At 21.5% G+C, this 25,021-nt stretch overlaps 4 protein-coding genes across 5 annotated transcripts; 2 read left to right on the forward strand and 2 right to left on the reverse strand.

Moving 5' to 3' along the window:
- The first annotated feature begins 6,676 nt into the window (after positions 1–6,676).
- LOC105365931 (NADH dehydrogenase [ubiquinone] 1 alpha subcomplex assembly factor 5) lies at positions 6,677–7,876 on the forward strand. Its single transcript, XM_011504226.1, has 3 exons — positions 6,677–7,239; positions 7,362–7,546; positions 7,611–7,876. Exons 1-3 carry the CDS (start codon positions 6,692–6,694, stop codon positions 7,874–7,876), a joined length of 999 nt encoding a protein of 332 aa, XP_011502528.1. The 5' UTR covers positions 6,677–6,691.
- Positions 7,877–7,922: 46 nt separating this feature from the next.
- Ufc1 (Ubiquitin-fold modifier conjugating enzyme 1) lies at positions 7,923–9,028 on the reverse strand. 2 transcript variants are annotated; one of them, XM_011504228.1, is made up of 4 exons: positions 8,839–9,028; positions 8,605–8,665; positions 8,291–8,451; positions 7,923–8,007 (listed from the first exon to the last, which is right to left on the reverse strand). In XM_011504228.1, the coding sequence occupies exons 1-4, from the start codon at positions 8,959–8,961 to the stop codon at positions 7,936–7,938; spliced, it is 417 nt and encodes a 138-aa protein (XP_011502530.1). In that variant the 5' UTR covers positions 8,962–9,028; the 3' UTR covers positions 7,923–7,935. The 2 variants fall into 2 exon arrangements, with proteins under 2 accessions (XP_011502530.1, XP_011502529.1); XM_011504227.1 differs by having other exon boundaries at positions 8,291–8,458; positions 8,534–8,665; positions 8,839–9,026.
- Positions 9,029–10,498: 1,470 nt separating this feature from the next.
- LOC105365933 (15 kDa selenoprotein) lies at positions 10,499–14,353 on the forward strand. The gene is made up of 5 exons (XM_011504229.1): positions 10,499–10,552; positions 10,768–10,883; positions 10,962–11,080; positions 13,981–14,163; positions 14,242–14,353. Exons 1-4 carry the CDS (start codon positions 10,499–10,501, stop codon positions 14,160–14,162), a joined length of 471 nt encoding a protein of 156 aa, XP_011502531.1. The 3' UTR covers position 14,163; positions 14,242–14,353.
- Positions 14,354–14,583: 230 nt separating this feature from the next.
- On the reverse strand, positions 14,584–24,034 carry Pep (Protein on ecdysone puffs). The gene is made up of 9 exons (XM_011504230.1): positions 23,879–24,034; positions 23,206–23,501; positions 22,069–22,215; positions 20,038–20,258; positions 16,456–16,702; positions 16,012–16,170; positions 15,680–15,920; positions 15,235–15,620; positions 14,584–15,052 (listed from the first exon to the last, which is right to left on the reverse strand). Exons 2-9 carry the CDS (start codon positions 23,497–23,499, stop codon positions 14,651–14,653), a joined length of 2,097 nt encoding a protein of 698 aa, XP_011502532.1. The 5' UTR covers positions 23,500–23,501; positions 23,879–24,034; the 3' UTR covers positions 14,584–14,650.
- Positions 24,035–25,021: the final 987 nt, after the last annotated feature.

Here is a 25,021-nt window from a genome sequence, read left to right on the forward strand (position 1 = left end):
ATTTGTCTTTACTTTCACTTTGCAAATCTTGATATATCATTCATTATCATAAACTTTAAACATCTTCATTTTTCAACTAATTAAATTTACTAGAGGAAAAACGAATGATGATTATAATGAAAAGAATAAAGAGTAACACTTATTGTAAATAGACATTTTTTAAATGCTTATACTATTCTATACTATTCTTGCTGTAATAAATAGAAAATACTATATATTCGTGAAATATCAGTGTAATATTAGTGAAAACTTAACCATTATTCAATCTGATATAAACAGTTATAAAACGACTCTAAATTTAATTCAAAATTTAAAAAAATAATATTGTAAATATTTATTTTTTAATAATGTACAAATTTTCATTTATGTATTATAAATAATATACCATAAAGTAATAGTGACATGTATAATTGTAGATATAGTTTTTTGAAATTATTATTATATTATTTTTTGTTAGCCATTCCGATTCAACTCATACAAATTAGTAGACATTAATCTTAAGATTATGCCACCGAAAGTTTGCATATTATCATAAAAATAAATGTTCCTAAAAGTTTTTATCAAAAGTGATTTGCAAATTTGTAATAATGACAACATTTGTTTATAACTCTTTAAAATAGTAATTAAAAAATAGTAAATTCCCAGAATGTAAATTAAGGAAATAAGAGAAGAAATGATTAAAATACATTTCATAACACCCTTTTTGTAAACATTGTAAATTAAGAACAAAATATAATATAGTCATAGATACTAATTTACATATAATTTACATACTATATTATAATATACATGTAAAATACTTATGTAAGGTTTAAAAGGTAACAAAAATGAAAAATGTTGAATAATCAATTATTATAGTTTCTGTGATGATAAAATGAGATATTTAATTTTTGATAATAAAACTGAATATTATTTTCTGTTAATTTGTATAATTTAAAGTGATAACTTTAGCCTATTAAAGTCATAGAGTAAAAATATTAATATTTGAATTTTTATTTATTTTACATACAATATTAACAAATCTAATATTATGCAATTTAATTTTTAAATTTTTTATGAATATTCATTAAAAATTAAAGAATATATATTGATAGAAAAATATAAATTGCAACAGTATTTTTGCTCAGTATAATAATAATTGAGATGTATGAGACAGTGAAATTCAAATTAATATTGATATGTTAAGTATAACCATATTTAATATAAGAGAAAGCTATAGATAAGAAATTATTTAAATATATGATTAATCGTTTAGTAGACAAATTTAATTTAGATTACGTGAATAATTACAAAAAAAGATAAATATGTCTAGACTTGGAAATATTGTTCAAAAAATCGCTGCAAATACTATATGATCGGTAATGAAATATAAATTCTTGAAATACACGCATTTATACAGATCATAATATAAAGCTAACTCAATTTTTTTTTGTACATTAAAAATATAATTGAAAGTTTTTTATTGTACATGAAACTTTATTTCTCTTTAAGAAATCATTATGAATATAGTATTTTTATATAAATTCAATTTGAAATCTATAGGACATGGTATATTAATAAAGAAAATATAAAATTAATTGTGCAATTATAATACGTAATCCCGCATTCGAAATAAAAATTAAAAAAAGATTAATTTTCAAAAGTAATATAAATTGTTTAAATAATATGAAATTGTTCACTTTTTATATTAATTAAAAATTACGTTTTTAAAACTTTAAATTGGAAAACTATTAATTCTTGGAACATTGTAATCATGATTGTATCAAATAATAAGTCATGTAAGCATGTTCGTTAAAATTTTAAATATTAAATTTTTAATGAATTAATACTATAAAAATATCAAACAACCATACTAGTAGTATTTTTAATAAGTAATCATTAATTTAGATTGTCTCGAAATAAAATTTTATAAAAGTACAGAATATACAGTACATGATAAAAATACACATTTACCAGCAATAATATTGATATATAAATTATATTGCTTAATTTTGTATAAACATTCGTTTGTGAGTGGGTGTGTGTAAATATACATTCTTAATTGCATATATATATATATATATATATATATATATATATATATAAATAAAAATTTGCGACACGCAACAGCATATATGTATTGAATAATATTACTTGAAAAATATATTATGACTGACTTTAATATTATTTGAACATATATGTAAAATAGTCTTGAAACTAAATTATATTATTAATTCGGGTATTTATAAAAATATCCATTTTCTATTTAAAATTTTTACAAAATATATTTTAATAAATAATAAAATTAAAAATATTTCATTTAATGAAGTACTAAAATTTTTTACATTTTGTAAATAGAAGCATGAGAATGATGCTATCGATAAATAAAAATAGAAACTATATCTACTTTAGTAAATAATGAATGATCGACATTGATGAAAAAATTACTTGAATGTAAAATAACTCAATTTTAGTTATATGATTATTAATATTATAGTTTTAAAAATGCATCATATAACTGTAAATAATACGTGGCGATCACTATTGTCTAATAGTATATTCATATATTACTAAGTATATTATATATTAATTATAAGTAATAAAGTAATATTAAAATAATGTATTGACTTATATTTATTGAGTACTTATGTTTTATTAATTATATTATTTTAAATATATAAAAATTAAAAAATTATTGTAAAATTTAGTAAATATTTAAAGTAAAAAGTTAACTAAAAATTACATGTATTCGTTGTAATAAATATTTATTACATTATTGATTTTGAAATTTATATTATGATTATTAAGTTAATATATTTTACGATGTTAACAATCTAATATATCTCTTATATAAATTAGTAGAATACTCGAAATAAATTATGAAGTCAATTATCAAAGATAATTTTTGCCTTATGCTTACTACGTCTTTAATGTAATTGTTTATTATTGTTTATTTACAATTGGATTATTAATGTGTTGGATTTATGCGATGGAAAGGTGTATTATACTTTGTTCAATCACTACGATTCAGTTGGTTGGAACTGATCCTGTGGTGAATAGTTTACCTAGTACGAAATGCTGCTTGATGCTGATGATGTTGTTGATTTTGTAAGGATCAGCGACTGATCATGCACACTCCGTATTATTGAGTATGTTTTTCTATTTATAATTGCCTTTCCTAATCGTGTAAGGATTAGCAATCATTTATTATATTTATGTTTTACTTACAGAGATACGGTAGCATTGGCCTGATATTATGATGATTGTGGTAGTTTTTTTATACGTAGGAGATATTGTCAAACCCTTATCTTGTAATACAGAAGAATTGACGCGTTCTTCTTCGTTCATGGCTTGCTAGCCGACTAGCCCCTCATAGGTGAACGCATGGCTGACTAGCATTACTGACTGGCTTACTCAGTGACTGAAAATCTACTACTCTGGGCCTCGTAGTGCGCTTGCCTTAAATATTCAAGTGGCATCTTGATTAACTGACAACAATGGAAACAATTATGGTGCTAGAAATAATGGATGCGACTGTGGTGCCAGAATCAATGGAGGTGATTGTGTAGTTAGTTTTCCTAGAAGTTATAACCGCTGGCGTTTTCTCAGAATTGATAACATTCGACAGATTCTTGGAATCTCGAATAAAGATAGATTTAATATTGATACAATTTCTTCGACAAAAATTCTGTAAATCTGCTATTCTTGTTATTTTTATATATTCATTAATTATCCTACACAACTTAATTTTTAGTGATTTTTTAAGCCTAACTTTCCATTTCGAATGTTATGGAATATTGGAGCATCAACGCCGTCGTAACAATCTAGCTATCTATTACAATAAAGATTTTAATTTTTTCGAATTTTACTGCAAAATAACATAAGTATTTTTCACGTCTAAAATTGTATAAAAAGCAAAATTTTGTTCTTCTGAATTTCCTAGTACTATCTAAACTATATAAATTTGACATTCTTATATATAAATATTTAAGATATTTCCAATTTTTATTGAATTGTACTAGAATCAATATGATAATGAAATGAATACTTCAGTACTAAAAAATAAAAAAATCAAACATATTATCCCTTTCAATATAAGAAGTTCTTAGAATATTTTCTAAAATTTTATTCAATTAATTGTAAATAATCGTTACATATATAAGTTCTTCAGTTTTGATAATATTAATTATTAAAAAATATGTAAAAAAATAAATAAATATTTTATTAATTTATCTTATTATTTATTTATATCAAATTAAAATTGTATTTAAAAAAAATGAATATTTTGTAAATACTTCTTATAAGTTATTGTTATATATTTTTATTTTTAGAAATTAGATATCATATATATATATTAAACATCAAATTTTATATCAAATTATGTTTTTTTATTTATTTTAATCATCTTTTATTCAACAATTGTCCTAAATGTCTGACTAATTGTAGATCCAACAAGAAGTCACTATGTCTAGGAAAAGAAAGTAAAATATTATTGATGATATTGATATATCTTGTTATTGTATGGAAGGATTTCGGAGTCGTATTGTAAAGAACAAAGTCTATAATTTGAATAATATTGATAAATAATTTTTTATTAGAATTGAGTAGTTAAAATAAATTTTACATTTAATCATTTATGAGCATATCATTTTTATTCTATTTAGACTTCTGATACCACTGTATCATAATATATATATAATGAGAATGTAATAAATTAAGGTAAAAAGGAATGATGTAAAATTAATAAAACTTCATAAAACTTAATAACTCACAATCATGTTTTACATTTTCTTAATTTTTAAAATTAGCACTAAAACACAAAAATATTTCTACTTTACTAGAACACTTGTATAAAAATATATAGTATGAAAAGTGAAAAATGTATATTGCATATAAGAGGTTAAAAACTGTATTCGCAGCTTAATACAGTTAAATATAAATATGGATTACCATGTTCAGATGGCATTAAATATTTGTAAATAATGTTTACATTTTATTTTTTTCATAAATGTCAAATTTATTTTTCTCTTTTCCATTTCGAAAACATTTATTAATGACGGCATATTATGTCATGCCAATAATACATTTTAAGAATGTATAGTTTTATTAAGCTGTATACGACTGTTTCCTTATGTTCCTTGTTCTACCGAGCCTTAGTCTGTTCTGCTAAAATTTTGCTATATCTTATATAGTATTCTTCAGAATTTAAGATCGGACGTTCTGAACAATTTTCAAGCTACATTCGATATTTTACACATATATTAGCACCATTCATAGCAAGTGAAGCAAACTACTTAGTTAGAGTTAATAAGAATGCAACGAATACCAGTTAATGAATATTTTGGTGTCTTATTTATTTTCAAAAAAAGTATTTTATTATATTTATGAATCATAATTCGTTAACTTTTGCATTTAATAATATTCGAAAAAATGTTTAGCTCGAAAATTTAAAACTTTAAGTTTGATAAGTAAATTTGTATTAATATTGAATAGGTAAAAGGAATTGAAAGCAGTTAAAGTAGCAAAGTAGAAACTTAGATTCATTACATTTTAGATTTTCACAAAATTGTAAAAATGTATCATTTTTTAAAGTCATAACAATATAAATAAAAATACACATAGGAATAAGAATTGAGGCAGGATATAATAAAATAACAATAGCATTAAATTGTTAACTTTATTTAAGTTATTTTTTAAAAGTAATTTAAGAAAAAATTATATTTTTAACATGTATAACTGTTTAACATGTATAATCATGTATAAATCATAAATATTTGTGATTTTATAAATACATATTTGATACAAAATTCATATTTAAATACGTAAATCCATTATTGCGTTAAATAAATGTTTGAACGTAAAAGCAAGAAAAAAATTAAGTATTAATGTATCATCAGTTGAACTTTATAATAACAATTAATAACTTTTAAAATTTATTTGAATGGAATGAAATTAATATATTATTTTTATTATATATAATTTTATACTTTTACAATTTTAACTTGAGATTGGTTTTCTTATTATAATAGTGGATTAAATTAATCAATATTAAAACATTATGGAAAATCTTGATTCTCTAGATCAATTAAATTAAAATTTGGAAGTTATGAAATTATTTAGTTTATCGAAATCTTTATAAAAGTATATAAAAAATTACTAAAGAAGATAAAGTATAATAAAATAAGCGGCGATGGACCATTATCGATTTTAAATGAAACTATCAAATTACTCGATACCGATAAAGCAGCACATAATAGATTGGGTGAAAAAATGCTTATTATACTAAATTCGTTTTTGTAGAAATATGTTATATTTTTATTTCATTAAATAGAATGTATAATTAATAAAATTTTATAAGTTCGATAAAGCCAATAATCATAAATCTTAATTACGTAAGTTCCGAATTGAAAAATATATTTTTTCTCTAAATCGTAGTACCTATTTTCAAAATTTTATACGGGCTGTCTATATATTCTTTTAGGTTTATGGTTAAAATATAATTTATAGTCATAATATATTGTCATAATATATAATTATTGCCATTCTTTTCAAATAAATTAAAAATGTATAATTTAATATTTAATCTCTATACTAATAATAATGATATTTAATGTTTACCATCAACTATAATATCATAAGTTTATTAAAATGTGATTTGTACTGAAATCCAATTGGCTCGGTTTTTATTTTCAGAGTATTTGATTTTTATAAAATGAATTCATTACGGAAACTAATTAAAAAAGAAATTTCAATAACAAATTTAGCATTAATCATACCTTCTAATAATATCAATATACAAGTCTTTGATCGAAATTCTAAATTGTTACAAAGAGAACGAGCAGCAAAAGCTCTTGATGTAAAGATTTATGATTATATTAAAGATGAAATTGGATGCAGACTTTCTGATAGAATATTTGATATTAAACGAAAATTTAACAGTGTCTTGAACATAGGTTGTGGACGTGGTCATGTATCTAAATTCATTCCAAAAGAATCAGTTAATAAACTCATCTTGGCAGACTTAAGCCCAAGCTGGCTAGAACAAGCACAAGCTACTGAAGGAATAAAAATTGAAAAACAAATTCTTGATGAAGAAACATTTGTATTAGAACCTAATAGTTTAGATTTTGTTATAAGTTGTTTAAGCTTGCATTGGGTAAATAACTTACCCGGATGTTTTCGTTGTATAATAAATAGTCTTAAAAAAGATGGTGCTTTCATGGCTGCTATATTTGGAGCTGATACATTATATGAATTACGGTTAGTTACTATAATAAAATTAAATATTTATAATAATATTTGATTTTGAAAAAAAACAATAATTTAATAATATTGAAAGCAAATAATCAAAATTAAATAAATCTAACTATTAAAAATTTTAGTGGTTCCTTACAATTAGCAGAACTAGAAAGAGATGGAGGAATTTCACCACGTATATCACCATTTACACATATTAAAGATATTGGAGCTTTATTAACAGATGCAGGCTTTACGATGCTCACAGTTGATACCGAAGAATTAATTATTGGATATCCATCTATGTATGAACTTATGTGGGATTTAAAAGGTATTATATACATTTTTATTTTAATTGCAAAGATTTTTAGAATTTTGCAAATTATTTTTAAAAGGCATGGGAGAAAGTAATGCAGCAAGGAACCGAAAATTACATTTAAGTAGAGATACTTTATTTGCTGCTTCTGCAATTTATAATCAACTGTATGGAAAAATTAAAGAAAAAGATAAAAGTAGATATATTCCAGCTACTTTTCAAATAATTTATATGATTGGTTGGAAACCGGATGAATCACAACCAAAAATAATGAAACAAGGAACAGGAGAAATTTCTTTAAAAGATATGTATAGAATTGATGAAATTATTAAAGAAAAACAATAGAAAATTTAATGAATGAAAAAACCTATAAATTTATTATTAAAGCTAATAAAGGATTTTTTTTAATTATTTTTATATTTTACAATTCCTTTTTCAATAAGTTCTGGAATTTCTACAGCTAACCATGGTCCGAGCTAAAACAATAAATTTAAAATTGTATACTTTTATCTTGTTAATAGGTAAATCATCAAACAAATATAAGGCAAAAAATGTTTATGATATTTTAATATAATCCATACTTTATGCAATGTTCAATTTTTCTCACTATTTTTACTTAATTAAAATGTAGATATTAGAACTTTAAAGTATTTGTTACCAAATAATGAAAATAATTAAAAAAATTTATATATACAAATAAATTCCTTATGTCCAAATGTTATATCTTATTGAAAAAATATAAAAATAAATACAAATTACCCCCAATGCCATTGCATGACCTATACCAAATTTAGGGACATTTTTTGCCCATAAAGGTTTAAAATGATCTGTTAAACAAATTTTTCCTCCTCTATACATCTTTGCTGTTTTTCCATCAAGTTCAGGAAGTGCTATTTCAGGAGCTGTTGTTGGATATGTCACTGGAATCTGCAAAACATTTTGAAATAATTTATAATAGATATTATATACATGAATTTGAATAACTTATAATATTTTTCTTACATCAAATTCAATATTAAATTCATATTTTAAAAGATTATGAATATACCAACATTTTCCAAACCATTTAGTACCTTGTTCATTGGATTGTAAACGAAACCAATCATTATCAGCTTTTTTATTATTATCTACATACTGTAAAAACAAACAATAAATAAACTTCTTATTTAATAAAATACTATACTCTTATATTTACAAAATATAAATAAATCTTATAATTAATGTTTTGATAGTTTTAAGTACATTTAAGAATATTTAAGGTGGTAGCAGCTAAAAATTATTAGTATTTATAAAAGATTTGTTTTTACTTTTATCAATGACAAATACTCTTCCTTCAATCTTTGACTCCATGTTTCAGAATCTCGAGGCCCTGCATTTGATTTTAATAATGGAATGTTACTCAGTGTTTTTCTTATTGATTCATCTACCATTATAAGGTATTTAATCAACCTTATTTACATCAATAAATCTGTTAGGAAATATATTTAAATATTAAATTAATATTGATATTTTTATGTAATCATATTTTGTGTATTTCCATACAAATTTGTATAGTATCAGCCATAATTTGTTATTAAATACATAATAATAATTAATCTATGAAAAGAAAAATTCGAAAAATTATACAATTGTATTAACCTCTTTCTGATGCTGATGTAATCAAATACAGATATGAAGTATAGAACGTAGATAGTATGTAAACTTTTGAAATGCAAATAATACTGAAGATTTACATTATTGGCTGTGCTTGTCGTGCTTAAAAAATTTGAAATACATAAAATTAGATTTGTTATAACTTAAGTCTATAATTAAATACCAATATAAAACTAGAAAATATATTAATATATGATCGATTTTTTTCAGTTCGTTAATTTTTATTAATAAAACAATGTTTTCAAATTCTGCATTCTGCAAAATTTCATGCAGAAATTTTAAATATTTGAAAATCAATAAAATTAACTTTTATTACAACTTTTATTATATATATATATTAATAATATACTAATGTACTTGAAATGAAATTCAGCAAGCTATCAACTGTGTTAACATTTTCAATAATATAATACTATAATTAATTAATATAATTGAGGAATAACGAAGAATATTTTTTATATATTTTTTAATAAAATTAAATGAAAAGAAATAAATGTTCACTAATTAAATTTTGTTTTTGTATGTTCATTGCAACATAAAAGTCGTTAATAATACTGAATATGTTTAAATATATTTTATAACAAATTTTTTTAAGGAATAACAGGTTATAATAATAGTTTTTAAAGAACTATGTATATATATATATATATAATTCGGTTTTAATATTAAACACATTAATGATATCCAATAACCGTATAGTTTTATTATATTCGCTCTAAAGGTGCTTAAATTTTTCCATTTAAAAATAATTCATATTTTTATTTAATTTGCTATTTAATCATTCATTTAGCATATTATATAATTAATCAAAGCAGTTTTATTTTAATTTAAATCTATTTCATTTAAAAATATAGAATCACATTGGAATACAAATTATAGGAATCATTTAATAGTATATATGCTAAAAATGGTTCTAATTTAATTTTAATTTAAAACATTTTAATATAAATTTTTGCTAAGTAAATTATTTTAAATGAAAGTTTTACAGATACAATAAATTTAATGAAATTAGATATCTGTATTATAAATATTTAAACACACAGACTATCGCCACAAATAAATTAAAATTACCGCAATGTCTAATATTACTTATAGACAAGCACGTTGTAAAAGCCAATCAGTTTAGGTTGTACAGTGCATATAACATTTTTTGTATAATCTTAATTTAATTAAGTAAAATCATTTTTGATAAAATTTATAAATTTTAATTTTCAATTTTCGAACAAATTAAAGTTGTGATTTTAATTGAATTAATTTAGTGATAATAAATGTGTAAACAAATAATCAAAGTATAAATATATTTCACATTGAAACATGTCAGAAATGACGAGTTTAATATATTTTTATTTGTTTCTACTAATTTCAGTGGTATGCATTCTAATTGTAGATCATTTTCATATTGGATTGGAAAACGTATTTATAACAATATATTTTTCAACTACACAATTTAATCGTCATATTCTTTTAAAATTTGAATTATTTTTATTTTCAATCATGATTGATTAAAAAATTAAAAAATGATTGCACTTAATAAACATATCTATGTTTTTTATAATTCTTTTGATTTTCTGTTTTATTTTTAGACAGATGTATTATCAAATCTTTCAACCGAAGATTGCAAGAGTTTAGGTTATAATCAAGCAAATTTGTTTTGTTCTACTTGTGACAGATTTAAAAAATTTGAACTAAATGAGATTTTGTAAATTTTATTAAAAATAAGATATTATAATTAATATTACGTTTATTTTTAAATTTCAATAATAGTCTTAACTTTTAGTAATATATGCAAGGAATGCTGTTTAAAAGATGAAGATGACAACTTTAATTTAAAAAAGTGGCCAAAAGCTGTTCTTGAAGTTTGCACCTGTAAATTTGCAGCTTATCCCCAAATTCAAGGTAAAAATAATGGACGTTTATAAGTATTTAGAATATTAATAAACATAGATTTATTATTGTAAATTATTTTTAATTAAGTATCTTATTTACTTATTTATTAAAAATATAAAATATAATTTAAATATTGTTTTATTTCATTGCTTTAATATGTTTAAAGATATTGATTGAATCAATAAACATATAAATAAAATGTTTATAAATAATTATATTTTTTATATATATATTAAAAGATTATATTTATATACATTCTATTAATGAAATAATGTTAATTTATAACAATTAATTTTTAAATAACTTACATAAGATTAAATTTAAAATTATTAAAATGCTTATATTTTTAAATTAAATTGTAGTGTAATCTTTATTGATCTACTTGAAACAATAGTGACTAAAACTTAAAAATTAAATTTATTTAGAATGATTAGATTTATAAGAAAAACTATTTATTCAAGCAAAATTAAATATTTATTTAAGAATAAAATCATATATTCAACTAAATCAGAAAGATAATATCATATATGAAACTGAGTCAGAAAAGTAATATAAATTGGAACATACTTTATTACTATACGTGGTAAATATGTTCTATAAAAATATTTCTAAGGTACTGAATTGTTGAATAATTACCATAACAACAAAATGAAATTTAAATAAATTATATAAGTGATGGTATATATATATATTAATTTTATAATAAATACAAATTAAAACAAATCTTTTATATAATTTAAAAAATTGTTTTTTATTAACTAATTCATTTAATAAGAAAATGTAAAAATAATTTAAATGCTTCAATTCATTTTTTATCCTCATGTTTAGAATAAAATTATTAGATGGAGCTATATTAGTGCAATTTTAAATTTAATTAAATTGTTGCTTATTTATATATTGTAAAAAAATAGATTATTATGTGAAAATTAAAATAATTCTAAAAAAAATTTCTTAAAAATTTCTACAAGAAAATTGTTTATATTAATTGCCTATCTATATATTTTAATACATTAATATCATTCTATGAATAATTTTACTTCTAATCAGGTATTATAATAATAATTTTTATTTAAAAAATTTGAATTAGGTAAATATGTTTTTATTGTTCACTTTTATAATAAATATTTGGAATTTTTAAAAATACGTTTTATATTACATAAATTGTTAATGTTATAACCTGTTTACTTATTAAATAACTTGGTTAATCGTTAAATTAAATTAAATTAAATATTTTTTTATATTATATGCTTTTTTTTATTATTTTATTTGCTAATTAAGAAAAAATATACCAGTTCCTTCTTAAAATTAGACTATGAAATAAAGAAAATTGAACATAATCATGGGAATTTTGAGATTAATTATTATTAATAAAAACTATGAATATCAAACTAATATATATATATTTATTATCAATATATTTTTAAATATTGAGCGGTAATCTAAAGTGTGTTGTAATTTATCACTAAATTTTTTAGTTTAATAAAATCATTTTGTTAACAAACTTCATTATCTGTACAAAAGTGAATCATAATGCATGAAAACTTTATTTGCTATTGATAATTTATTTGACAATGTGCAAAACTTCTACTTGAAATAAATGAACTATTTTAAATAATATTACTTTTTAAGCATAAAAATGCATATAATATTGAACTGATATTTTGTGAATACTTACTACATTATTATGAATTTATAACTGTTGATATATTTTAATACTTATTTTATATTAAATAAATATTTAGTATATAAATTATATAATGATTTATTGATCAATTTTAATTTTTCCTTGTAGAGCAGTTTTTCGACAAAAATAAGTACAAAGTTAATATAATAATGTTCCGTATGTTATGTACAGATGTATATAGTAAAATATTAAATTTCAAATATACGTTATTTAAAAAAATATTACTAATTGATGTATATTTATTCTAATTATTTTTGAATATGTAATTAAATTTATTTCTTTTGATGAATAACTATATGTTAGATTCTTATGTGTAAAGAGGTCTATCAGAACATGTTTTAGAATTGATTAAGCATACTTCAATTCTTTTAGTATGTTCCCATTTGATTTTATTGATACAATATATTTCTTTTATAGATGTATGCGCGTGTTTACATGTATTTAATAATTGTAATTCGGCTTGATTATAATGCTTAAAACTTTTTAAAAATTGAAATTACTCATTTATTATTGTTTATACTTAATATTAATATGTGCATAAATGAGTATTTATAATTTTTATAATTTTTTATGAATCTATTAGATTATAAATATAATTATCTATTTCATTGACAATACTTGGAGTTAAATCTCAATTTATATATTATTTATGTAATAAAAATTGTATCTATTATATGCAAACAACTTATATTGTTATTAAAGCTATACTGACAAAATATAAATTAACATATTAAAAAAAAAAACAAACATTTAATTTAATTCAATAATTTTTGTCATTTTTATATTTTAATGGTACTTTAAGTGGAGCAAATCGTAATTTTCTTTAAAAACAACTACGCGAGACAAGAATAAAATAAAGCAAATACTTTATATCTGAATTTTTTAATTTCTAGTTTATTACTACTTCATCGAGTGTAGGTCAAATTAAATTTCATACTATAAAATATTTATACAAATTTTTGTATTTAAAGTTAAAAGAAAATGTATTTCAAAGTAATTCAAAAATATATAATATAGTTAAAATGTTTTAACCAATTTGTTTATTTAAATTTGTAAGAATTAAATTCATTTTAATTGAAATTGGTTTAAAATATTTAATTTGTACTAATTTATTATATTATTTATAATATTAAGCTATCTTATTCAATAGACAAAATACCCATAAATATTCCTATTAAACATTTTGGGATTATAATTTATTTATATTGATATTACTTATTTTCAGCTTTTATCAAAAGTGATCGACCAAATAAATATAAAAATTTACAAATTAGGTATGTTAGAGGTTTGGATCCAGTAATGAAATTATATGATGCTGAAAACAAATTAGAAGATATACTTGATATTCATAAATGGAATACAGATTCAGTAGATGAGTTTCTCATTACTCATTTATTAATGGATTGATGTAAATGGATAATGCTCAAGTTTAATTTTATATAAATTTAAATGTTTCGTATGACATATTGTTTATTTCATTTTACAGTAAATAACATACAGAAATATGTGTATCTGATTGGAATGGAAATTCTACACTTATTAATATAATGTAACAAAAATGATGCACTGATAAAATAAAGTTGAAATAACTTAACTAATATTTTATGTGTACCAATGCAGCTAATGTATACGTTTGTATGTATTAAATGTTATGTTAATCAATTATCAAAATACAGAAAATTATTTATAATATACAATTATTTTATAAAAGATCAACAATAAAAGTCGTATGAAGTCCACATTTTACATACACTGTAATTTTTCATTCTCAAATACTAAAATGAATAAAATTATTGTTTATTTACTATTAAATATACGTAATATGAATAAACTTTAAATATTTAGTTTTAAAATTGACATACATTTTTTTTTTTAATTTTTATAAAATGTACATCTTATCTACGAGATCTTCTAGCACGATTGCCACGTGCTCGTTGATTATAAACATTGCGCTGGGTAGTTCGTGAGCTAATTTGTATATTTTTTTGAGATAAGTCATCTTTATCATCGTTTTCATTTTCATTGCACTCTTCTAATATATTATCATCACATTCAGTTAATGATATTTCATTAGATTCATCATTTGGACAATCTTGATTTTCATCTTCAATAATTTCTTCGTCTGTTTCATCATTTACTTCTTCTGGATCATATTTATCATCCTCATCTTCATGTTTTTCTTCAATTTCATTAGTTGAAGTATCTTCGTTCTCATTCTTTAAAATTACACTTTCTTCGAGTTTTACACGTTTTGTATCAGGTTCATCATTACGTTGTATTTCGTCTGGATTATTAACCTGAAATTCATTAACATTTTTAAGCAAATGATAAATTCATAAAATACATGTATTTTTTCACTTCTATTTTAAAACTTAAAATAAATATATAAAAACATTAAATACAATTTATATACTAAATAATTTAATCACAGAATAGATTATAATAATAAAAAGGTAAATAATTTAAAATATCGAATCACCTCTTTATTTTCTTGTTCTGTTTTAGCAATAACTTCAGCAGCAGCTTGTAAAGTTTTTATTTCCTGAATAAAATTACGATAATGAGTAATACTGCGAAGATGAGCAGTCATATCTTCTTCTGTAAGCATAAATCGTCGACATCTTTCACAATGATAACCATTGACTTCCTTTACTAAAGATTTGCCAATAGACAATTGATGTGTTCTGCAATGCTTATATGATGGAATTTTCAATTTTGCATCAATTGGTTCATCAGGAATTTCTGTTACATAATCTGAAGCATCTGTAGCAGAATCGTCTAATTTATCATTTTTCATATCTATACCAATATCTTTTTCTTCATCTTCTGCATTTCGAATTTCAGACTCTCCTTTTGCAAGTTTATCTACAATTTTTAAAAAAAATATATTATTTAATTTATACTTTATGGTTTATAAATTATACCTTTTTTTTTATTTTTCCTTTGTTCTTCGTTTTGAACAGCATTTTTCATGTGTGTTGGTGTGAGACAATGCTCGTCGTATTCAATTCTAGAAGGAAATTCCTTAGCACATGGAAAACAACGGGGATGTAAAAATGTTTTTAGCTGTTGATGTTTTTCGCTTTTACGATGACTTGAAAGAGTGCCGTAAAAATTTAAATCGCACATGGTACAATATTCTCTAACACTCAAATCTACCGATAGCTATAAAATAAAATAAAAAATAAAAATAGTTATGTCGAATGCCCCGTTTGCTTAAAAATTAAATTCACTTTTAACTATAGTCTATACATACTTTTTTACCACGTCGTTTTGAATTAGTAAGACTGAGTTCACGTTGTTCTTCAGCAACTCTTAATTCATGTCTCATCAATTCTACTTTTAGTTTATAAGATTCATCAAGTTTATCCATCATTAGCTGATGGGCACGACCACGAAGATGATTTTCGAACGACTAAAATGTGTACATACTTTATTATATTGTTTCAATATTCAAAAGTATTACTAAAACCTACGATTTTATTCGTATGGCTATTATATTGCATATATAAAGTTACAATGTATAATTTTGAATTATATTAATTATTAATTTAAAATGAACAAAAATAAAATTTTAATCAAAAGATCCTATTCCAAATCTACTTGATTCGCCTATATTTAAAATTAATATAATATTAAAAAATTTGTATTGATATTAATTATATGTTAATTATATGAAAATTAATTATATGTAGCTTACGTTTCCATCCCACATGTATTTATTGCAAACATGACAAAACATGTTACTAATTGGAACATCTGCATAACGACTTTCTGCGTGTCTAGCGGCAGATTTTTTACCAGTGCCTTTGTCTCCTAGTGACTCGTCCTTGTCAACTGCAACATCTTCAATCTTTATGGAATCATCAGTTTTATCATTTGCAAGTTCTTTTTTCTCATCTTTCCATTCACGTTTCTTAGATTCTTCAGTTTCTTCATTCTCTTCGCTATTATAAATATAAAAATTTATGATATAAATTCAACATTTATAAAAGTAATATTTAAGATAGTTCTTGCATATAATTAAGGATTTTATTTAATTTGATAATACAATTTTTAAAAATGTATAAAATACGAAAATAGTTTATCAAATTAAAGAGCATATTAAACATCAATAATAGAAATCCCAACTCATTAAAAAAATATCTAAATTAACTTAACATATTTCATTTATAAAATTAAAAATTGTATACACTACTAAATTTTATGTTTATTTACAGATTATTCGAATATAAAATTTAAGATTTAATAATCTATAAATATAATTTGTAGGGAATATATAAAAAATAAAATCCAGACAAATGTAAAACTTATATGTCAAATTTAAACAAATTCATTGCATATAAATTTTCACTTACGTTTTAACAAGAATCTGTAACATTTATTCAAACATATATTAATTATATTCATAAATTAAAAATTTATTTAATAAAAATATTAATGAAATGCACATTAAAATTTTATATAGAATTTATACATAACATTATTATTAATAAAAGAATAATTTATATAAATAATATATTATTTATGAATTGATTTATTAAAAATAACAAAAAAATAAACAAATTCAACAGGCTTAAATTCTATTAAGAAATTCGAAATATATTTATATAATATAAACATTAATTAAAATAGCTTAACTAGGTTGTTTAATTTATGAATATAAATAAAATAATTAAATTAAATGCTATTATTATATTTATTGGATATACTTGAATTACACTAACAATAAATGGCAAAAATCAGATATCTTATGCTAAATAAAAAAAATGTATAAATCGAAGTGAAAATATTAGTTAAACAAATTGGTAATAAGTTTTTTTATTAATATATAATAAATTTTAAGTACAATATGATCGAATAAATGTTGATATTCATTTTTTGTATTTATTACAAAATCTTGAAACTCAGATTTTTTCACAAAATGATGTACTTCTATAATGTATAAATGTGCTGAATAAATTGTACCTTAATTATTAATAGATACTTATTTGAATTTTTAATTTTATTGATTTATAAAATTCACAGGCATAGTGATTTAATTTAATTTTATTATTCTTTATTTATCTTTCACAAATGATCTAAAATCTTTATCATAATTACATATCATTTATTAAGAAATAAACTAATAAAGTAGTACATCAATTATTTAAAGAATAAGATTATTATATAATCGCTATAATTAATGTAATTACTATGAAAATTATTTTAAGATTTTTATGTATGCAATTTTGATAACTTCTTAGATATTTAAGTTCATTACTTAGTTGTCTTTAAAATTGATTTGTAATTATTATACATTTTGTATATTTATAAAATAAGTAAAAATGTAATCACTAAACAAAAATAAAAATTTTCAAATGAATAATCATATACAAAATTATACTTTCGAACAATCTGTAATTAAAAAGACATTTCTAATAATTAGTAAATTGTTAAAAGTATTCATACACATATATATCTAAATATATTTTCTAAATTTACAACAAATTTATTAAATATATAATACATACTCCAATTGATAATATATTTTATAGTATTGTTATTGTTTTATAGTTTTTTTCATAAGAACAACGTTATTAACTAAATATATATATGTTAAAAATAATTACAACCTAACTAAATAATGAGAGTTGATAAAATATGTATTTGATTGAAGAATGTATCGCTCACCCAAGTAATAATTGCAATAATAAACCCACGGTAAGAATGTAATTGTCAATCTTGGAATTTAAAAAATTAATTATCGAAAGAATTGGCAATATTCTTAATACACAATGCAATGCAAGAATTATCTTATATTATTTAATATCAATTATCAATATCATGGTTCAAACTAATTTCTAAATATTGCATTTTTTAATAAAAATCCATATTGATATTTTTATGCAACAAAAATTTCTTCTAAAAACATGTAAAATTTTTTTCTTTATATATATTTTTTGTTCTACAAAACAGACAAAATATAGCTTTCACGTTACAAGCTTCACGATGAAGAAAAAAAACAAATATGACTCTTACAGCATCTCGTGTAAGCACTTTTAGAATGTATAATAAATCTAATATACGAGTGCTATACAAGTGTTGTGACTCTGAAATGGAAAATCCGTAGGAATACTTCGACGAACGTTGTTTGCCTCTTAGATTCAAGGATAACTTGAAACGAGACATCGCTTATAAATTTATAGATGGAGATGGGCAGAAATGTTCGAATCTTTTGCATAATACAAAATCTTAAAAAGTAGGTAATATGCATGTACAATGTCAAAAATAAAATGTTGAATTTCGTTAAGTCAGTAACATTGTACCTAATTGTATTATAAACATACTCCTGCAGGTTTATCCGGTATTTACTCTACTATCAATTTAAAATTTACTATTCGATTAAATAATTAATGTTACTCTTATAATTAGCCATATTGGTAAATAATTCTGAATTGTAAATAAATATCTTGATTAATTTATAATTAAAAATAATGTGCTTGAAAACATTAAGAAAAAAATCATTTATGTTAAGTACTATAAAACTACAAATTTTATACAAACTATACTAAATAATTATGTTTTTAATGGTATATTGAGAAAACATTGGTTTTTTTAACATAATTTTGAGTCGGCAAAAAATGTATACTATTAATATAAATATTCATATTTTACTTATACAAAAACAATCTCAATTTATGAACCTTAAATTCAATTAGAAATAGCTTTTATTTAAATTTTTTTAAATTCTATAAATAATGGCGTTGTTAAACATGATAATATGAATAATGATGATAATTATAATATTAATAAAGATGATGATGATGATGATGATGAAGACGACAACGACGACAATAATAATAACAATTATAATAATAATAACAACAATAATAATAATCATAAGCGATATCAATTATATTAGTATTAAAAATAACGATATTTGTTTAAGGAATATCAATTCATTAAATGATATTCATAACTAATAATTTTTAAAAAATTAGCTAGAATCTGGATGCAACAATTAATTTTTGTATCGTTTAAGCTTGATTTTATAGGTAATTATTGCTTATTATATTAATTAGTAAAAAAAAAAATCGGGCATAATTCATTAGAGTAACAATAAATATTCAAATAAATAGATAAAATCAAAAAGTTAGTAAAACAAATCCAGTATCTATCTAAAGAAGAAAATCGGAATCTTTATAATCTCTTTTTTCCATCTCTCGAGGGTACTTAAGAGAAGATACGAGAACATACTTTGAAGTTTGAAGAAACTATTTGCAATCTCCCACCAGCTTACCTTAAAGCAACAGGCACTTCAGCTTTTTCATTGGTCTTATCAGAGGTCTTATCCTGCTGTTCCTTTTTGATGGTCGGATTTTTCTTAGAGGCAGTATTTGCTTTAGAAGACTTATCGTTCCGCTGATTTTGGCTTCCATTCTGGCGTTGGTTGCCTGACTGGGGCGTACGAGATTGCGGGCCACGTCGCCCAACAATGCCGTCTCGGGCTCGATTGCCCATCTATTTGTGTAGGTCAAAACGACCAAACCATTTCATAAGAAGTTTCGTATACCATATGGCCATTATGTGTTTTGAGTTAAGCTTGATTTGCTTATATTTCCTCGTCAAGGGATGCTTACGAGGGAATAATAAAAAGAAAAGGCAACAAGACCTTTTTTACTTTGCTTATTTGGGTAGAAAGGAATGTATTATTTACAGTGGTAGATAATTTCCACATACACATCAAATACGAAATAATAAATTTCATGGCATTGATTTTTAAGACCAAGTTTTATCTTTAAACAGAAATTAAGGTATTAGATACTTTCCACTAAGAGATAGATGTATTTCATCTTGAAAAATATAAGGTGTACAAGAGATTTCATTGCATATAAAATATTTCCTTTTTTAGATTATTACTAGAATTACATTCACTAATGATCACCCTGATAATCCTTTTTATAGTTGATATAGAATATCTATAGGAGACTACAAATAAATGTGAAAAAAATAATCAAAATTGGTAAAAAGCGTTGAACTAACAACTTTATACAAGACTACTTTGATACAAGAATGATGCTTATTATTTGTTGTTTACAGATAATTATGAATGTGATATATGAAATTATATTTCCTCAAACTAGGATTTGTGTGATAAGTTTCTTCAAAACAAACATTATATCAAATATGTAATGTATATATAAATGCTTTACTAGATCTATTATTTTGGTTTATTTTTATTAAATTTTGCATGAAAATATTGAATTAGCTAAGTTATATCATTCAAACATAATCTTCTATTATTGTACAATTAAAAAAAAATCTATTCTTAATAGTAGTGAATAATAATCATAATAATTTATTTACAGATAAATATCTAATTGCAGAATTAGCATTAACAAAAAATAATATAAGGAAATTTATGCTTTTTTCATATATGCTTAGATATATTTATAAAAAAAACTATATCTTTAAAAAATGTAATGACATCGATTTTTGTACAAAAATTAAAATATCTCCAATTCCTCATACAAAAATAAGTTACTTCTTTTAAATTGCACAATATTAAATTAAATTAATTAATTATTGTCACTGATAATATATGCATACTGTTAAAACATATTAACCTAAAAAAATTACACACTTATTTTAATTTTTATAAATTTCTATGTGTATTAAAAATGTTTATTATTATTACTTATCAATCATATCTATATTTGTCTTTATCATTTCATATAAAATGTTATTTTAAAAACAAGATTAATTTATAATTAATCTAATAATTAATTGTTAGAAAATTTGAAATTTATAATTCAGATAAAACTATTTGTGATATTAAAATTTTCGTATATACTTATTGTGTTGAAAAGATAAATAAATAAAATCTAAAATTAAATTCTTAATTAACAAGAATAAATTTTAATTATTCTTTCGGAATGGAAGTTTTTAAAAATAATTTAAAATCATATTTACAAATCAATCATATGGTACAATACAAAATAATTCAAAGATTATAATACTTTTTATTTAATTTTCTTAAGATGTTAAACAATTAAAATTTTTTATATCTTTTATTTCAATGAACATAAACTCAATTTATAATAAGCATAACTGCTAAAATATATTTTCTTTATAAACTTATTACTGTATATCAATTTATTTGACAAAGAATTTATTTAATATTTGAACTATTTAAAATAAAAATTAAATAATTATAAGTGAAATTACTTGGCTCAAAAATTGTCAATTACATAATAAATGTACTTTATTATATATTAATATATTAATACTTATTGAAATTTTTATTATACCTAATATTAATCATACATACTTTGTTATATGGTTGAAGTCGTTGATTTTTAATATTATGACGACCAGCTCGGTCATTGAAACGACCTTGATTAAAGCTCTGTTGGTTAGAGAAATTAGGACCTGGACCACTATAATTATTACTCAAGCTGAGTAGTGATGGTACCTTCTTATCAAAAAAATTCTTAATTAGTTTGTAATTCTCTTTTAACTTTTATAAAGGAGTAAAAATTCCATAAAAATTCCTAAACATTTTAATACACAAAATAAATATAGTAGAATATTATAAAAAAAATTATGACCTATAAATTTCATAAATAAATACTGTTAATTCACAAATACAAATATTGAAAACTAATTTTATATGTAATAATATAAAATTTCCTATGTCATCCTATTAAATAAAATATTTGCAATTTTAATTGCAAAAGACAGCATATTTATAATAAGAACAATATTCAATAATATAATTAGTAATAATAATACAAAAACTGAGACTGTTTTATTTATTAATTACCATTAATTTATATTCTTTAAATAAAAAATTAAATTATTAACAAATTTTTATTATTATTATTATTAATTAAATTATTAACAAAATTATTTAGTTAATACTTAAAATCAATATTATATAGAGATGAATATCTAATATTTATTCTTAATAAAATAAAATTTATATTAACTATCTCAGTTGTCATACAATAAATATAGAAAACAAAAATAAAAGTACAAGAAATAAAGAAAAATTTTAAATATTTAATAGATACAATTTATAATATTTTACTGTAAACCAATTTCACTTTCTTGTTAAAATACAAGATTAAATCAACAACAAAATCATTTTTTTATTTAGTAAGGTATTTTATATTCATTAATTTACAATTTTCTATTTATAATTTTTATAATTAAAAATTATAATATATGTTTTACTTAAATATTATTAATATTAACCATGATCATGAATAACAAATAAGATATAATTAATTTAGTTAATAACTAAATCATTTTAATAACTTGACACCTAATAAAAAATCACACTCCACTTTTATTAGATTAATATTAACTCCAATATAATTATTATAAATTAGAAATTATTTCTTATAAATAATTTGGAATTTAAAACTCCTTATTCGATATTATATTTTTTAATAAAAATTACCTGTTGTGGAGGATCTTGCTGGTTTCTCAGAAGATTTGAAAGAAGGTTACTAGCAATAGCTAATTGGGCTTGTGGCGAAGCAAGGGAAAGATTATTGTTGGGAGTTGGCAAAATTCCACGACCAGGCATCATTCCACTCTCCCATGGATTCATACCTCCTCCAGTACCACCACCACTGCTTCCCATTCCGCCACTAAGATTTCCAATTCTTCCTCCACCACCACCACCCATGTTTCTATTGTTGAAATTGCGATTTCCAAAGGAATCACGTTTTATCCCTCGATTAAATGACATGACTGAAAAAAATTCAATTAATACAATCACAATTACAAGACATTTGTTATAATTAACGAACAAAATTTTATCTTAACTTGTAGAACAATAATTTTTTTAAGTTATAAATGAACATTGCTAATCTATTTATATAAGGCAAAAGTAGTTCCTTAATTTAAAATAAATAATTTATATTCTCGTATTTATAAAGTCATAATTGAAATTATGATTCCTAAAATTCACTCATGCTAAAAGACGCCGCGTTATGCACGCCCTAGTATTCCGGTATGTTTAAGGAATTCAAAAAATTTCTTTATTAATTTTATGCGAGCATTCTTATTATTAAAATTTGCTGTTTTTAATTATAAATTTAACTGATAATTTTGTTTAATAAACTTACCTTTACTTATTATTATTAGATATCAAATATATTCAAATAACTTATTAGCTCAAAATACGAAATGGAGTCGTGGAAACTCCTGAGCACAGAAAGGTCAAACACAGTTGAGAGAAAGAGAAGAAATGCCGCCCTAAACTAAGTATGCATACGAGTGCATGAACAAGCATGTATATACTATTGCTAAATACCATTTCCATAAATAGCATTAACACCTACACATAAGGAAGAAAAGAAAATTTGGGACTATCTGAAACAAGTAACGTGATTGGTTTAGTTAGATATATGGACGTTTTGTTTTTGATTCGGCAAATAAATTGATAATATTTATATAAATTTAAATATTTAATTTAAATATGTAAAACATGAGAAATAAACTACGTACCAATAAATCAATTGTATTTCAATTATTATATTTTTAGAATAATTTTGATTGTATAGAAAATGTAATGTTCATTATACAGCAATCAAATTATATGTGGTTTAACTTTTATTCCCAATAAAATGTTAAATATTAATATTCTTATCTATCAATATGCAGCTGAAAAATATGTAAATTGTATAATAAAAATATACAAATCAATACTTTTTCCACTGATTCAACTAAATTTACAGTCCTTTAATCTTTTCCAAAAAACAATCTAACAAATCCAAATTAGAAAATTTAAATATTAATATTTTATAAAATCTTATTAATTTTGTTTAACAAAAACTGTAATAAATTGTTCATAATTTAAAATATTTGACAGTTTGAAAAATGAACGAAGCGTTTAAAAATTTTTATAATTCAAAGAATAATTTAAATTTTTCCAAATTTTTGAAATTTTAACATACTGTGTATTGCACTTAAAAATAATTTATCTATATGACTAAATATCAAATACAAAATAAAAATTATAAATAAAATTTTAATACTATTGAGTAACATATTTATATATTATTCTCTTCATTTCGAGTTTTAATTTAGTTTAATTTACATAATTTACAAATTAAAAAACGAAAAATTCTAACAATATTACAAACTACAAATATACACTTACGGCGCATGTTCTACAATTTTGAAACTATACAAATCGTACTCAAAAGTGAAACATACAGTTTTTAGATAACATAAATATATAACAATGCGATTATTTAATATAATAT

This window comes from Ceratosolen solmsi, unplaced genomic scaffold (genome assembly GCF_000503995.2).
Source record: "Ceratosolen solmsi marchali unplaced genomic scaffold, CerSol_1.0 scaffold19, whole genome shotgun sequence".
Classification (NCBI taxonomy): Eukaryota; Metazoa; Arthropoda; class Insecta; order Hymenoptera; family Agaonidae; genus Ceratosolen; species Ceratosolen solmsi.

Bases quoted from the DNA above. Each gene is read 5' to 3' on its own strand.
- LOC105365931 (XM_011504226.1), top strand. From the start codon at position 6,692: ATGAATTCATTACGGAAACTAATTAAAAAAGAAATTTCAATAACAAAT. The intron at 7,240-7,361 runs GTTAGTTACTAT...TAAAAATTTTAG, and splicing joins GATACATTATATGAATTACG to TGGTTCCTTACAATTAGCAG. The intron at 7,547-7,610 runs GTATTATATACA...TATTTTTAAAAG, and splicing joins ACTTATGTGGGATTTAAAAG to GCATGGGAGAAAGTAATGCA.
- Ufc1 (XM_011504227.1), bottom strand. From the start codon at position 8,961: ATGGTAGATGAATCAATAAGAAAAACACTGAGTAACATTCCATTATTA. The intron at 8,459-8,533 runs GTAAGAAAAATA...AATGTTTTGCAG, and splicing joins AATTTAATATTGAATTTGAT to ATTCCAGTGACATATCCAAC. The intron at 8,008-8,290 runs GTAATTTGTATT...TTATTGTTTTAG, and splicing joins GTCATGCAATGGCATTGGGG to CTCGGACCATGGTTAGCTGT.
- LOC105365933 (XM_011504229.1), top strand. From the start codon at position 10,499: ATGTCAGAAATGACGAGTTTAATATATTTTTATTTGTTTCTACTAATT. The intron at 10,884-10,961 runs GTAAATTTTATT...CTTAACTTTTAG, and splicing joins TTTGAACTAAATGAGATTTT to TAATATATGCAAGGAATGCT. The intron at 11,081-13,980 runs GTAAAAATAATG...ACTTATTTTCAG, and splicing joins AGCTTATCCCCAAATTCAAG to CTTTTATCAAAAGTGATCGA.
- Pep (XM_011504230.1), bottom strand. From the start codon at position 23,499: ATGTCATTTAATCGAGGGATAAAACGTGATTCCTTTGGAAATCGCAAT. The intron at 16,703-20,037 runs GTAAGCTGGTGG...TATTTATAATAG, and splicing joins GAAGTGCCTGTTGCTTTAAG to CGAAGAGAATGAAGAAACTG. The intron at 15,621-15,679 runs GTATAATTTATA...TAAAAATTGTAG, and splicing joins AAGGAAAAATAAAAAAAAAG to ATAAACTTGCAAAAGGAGAG.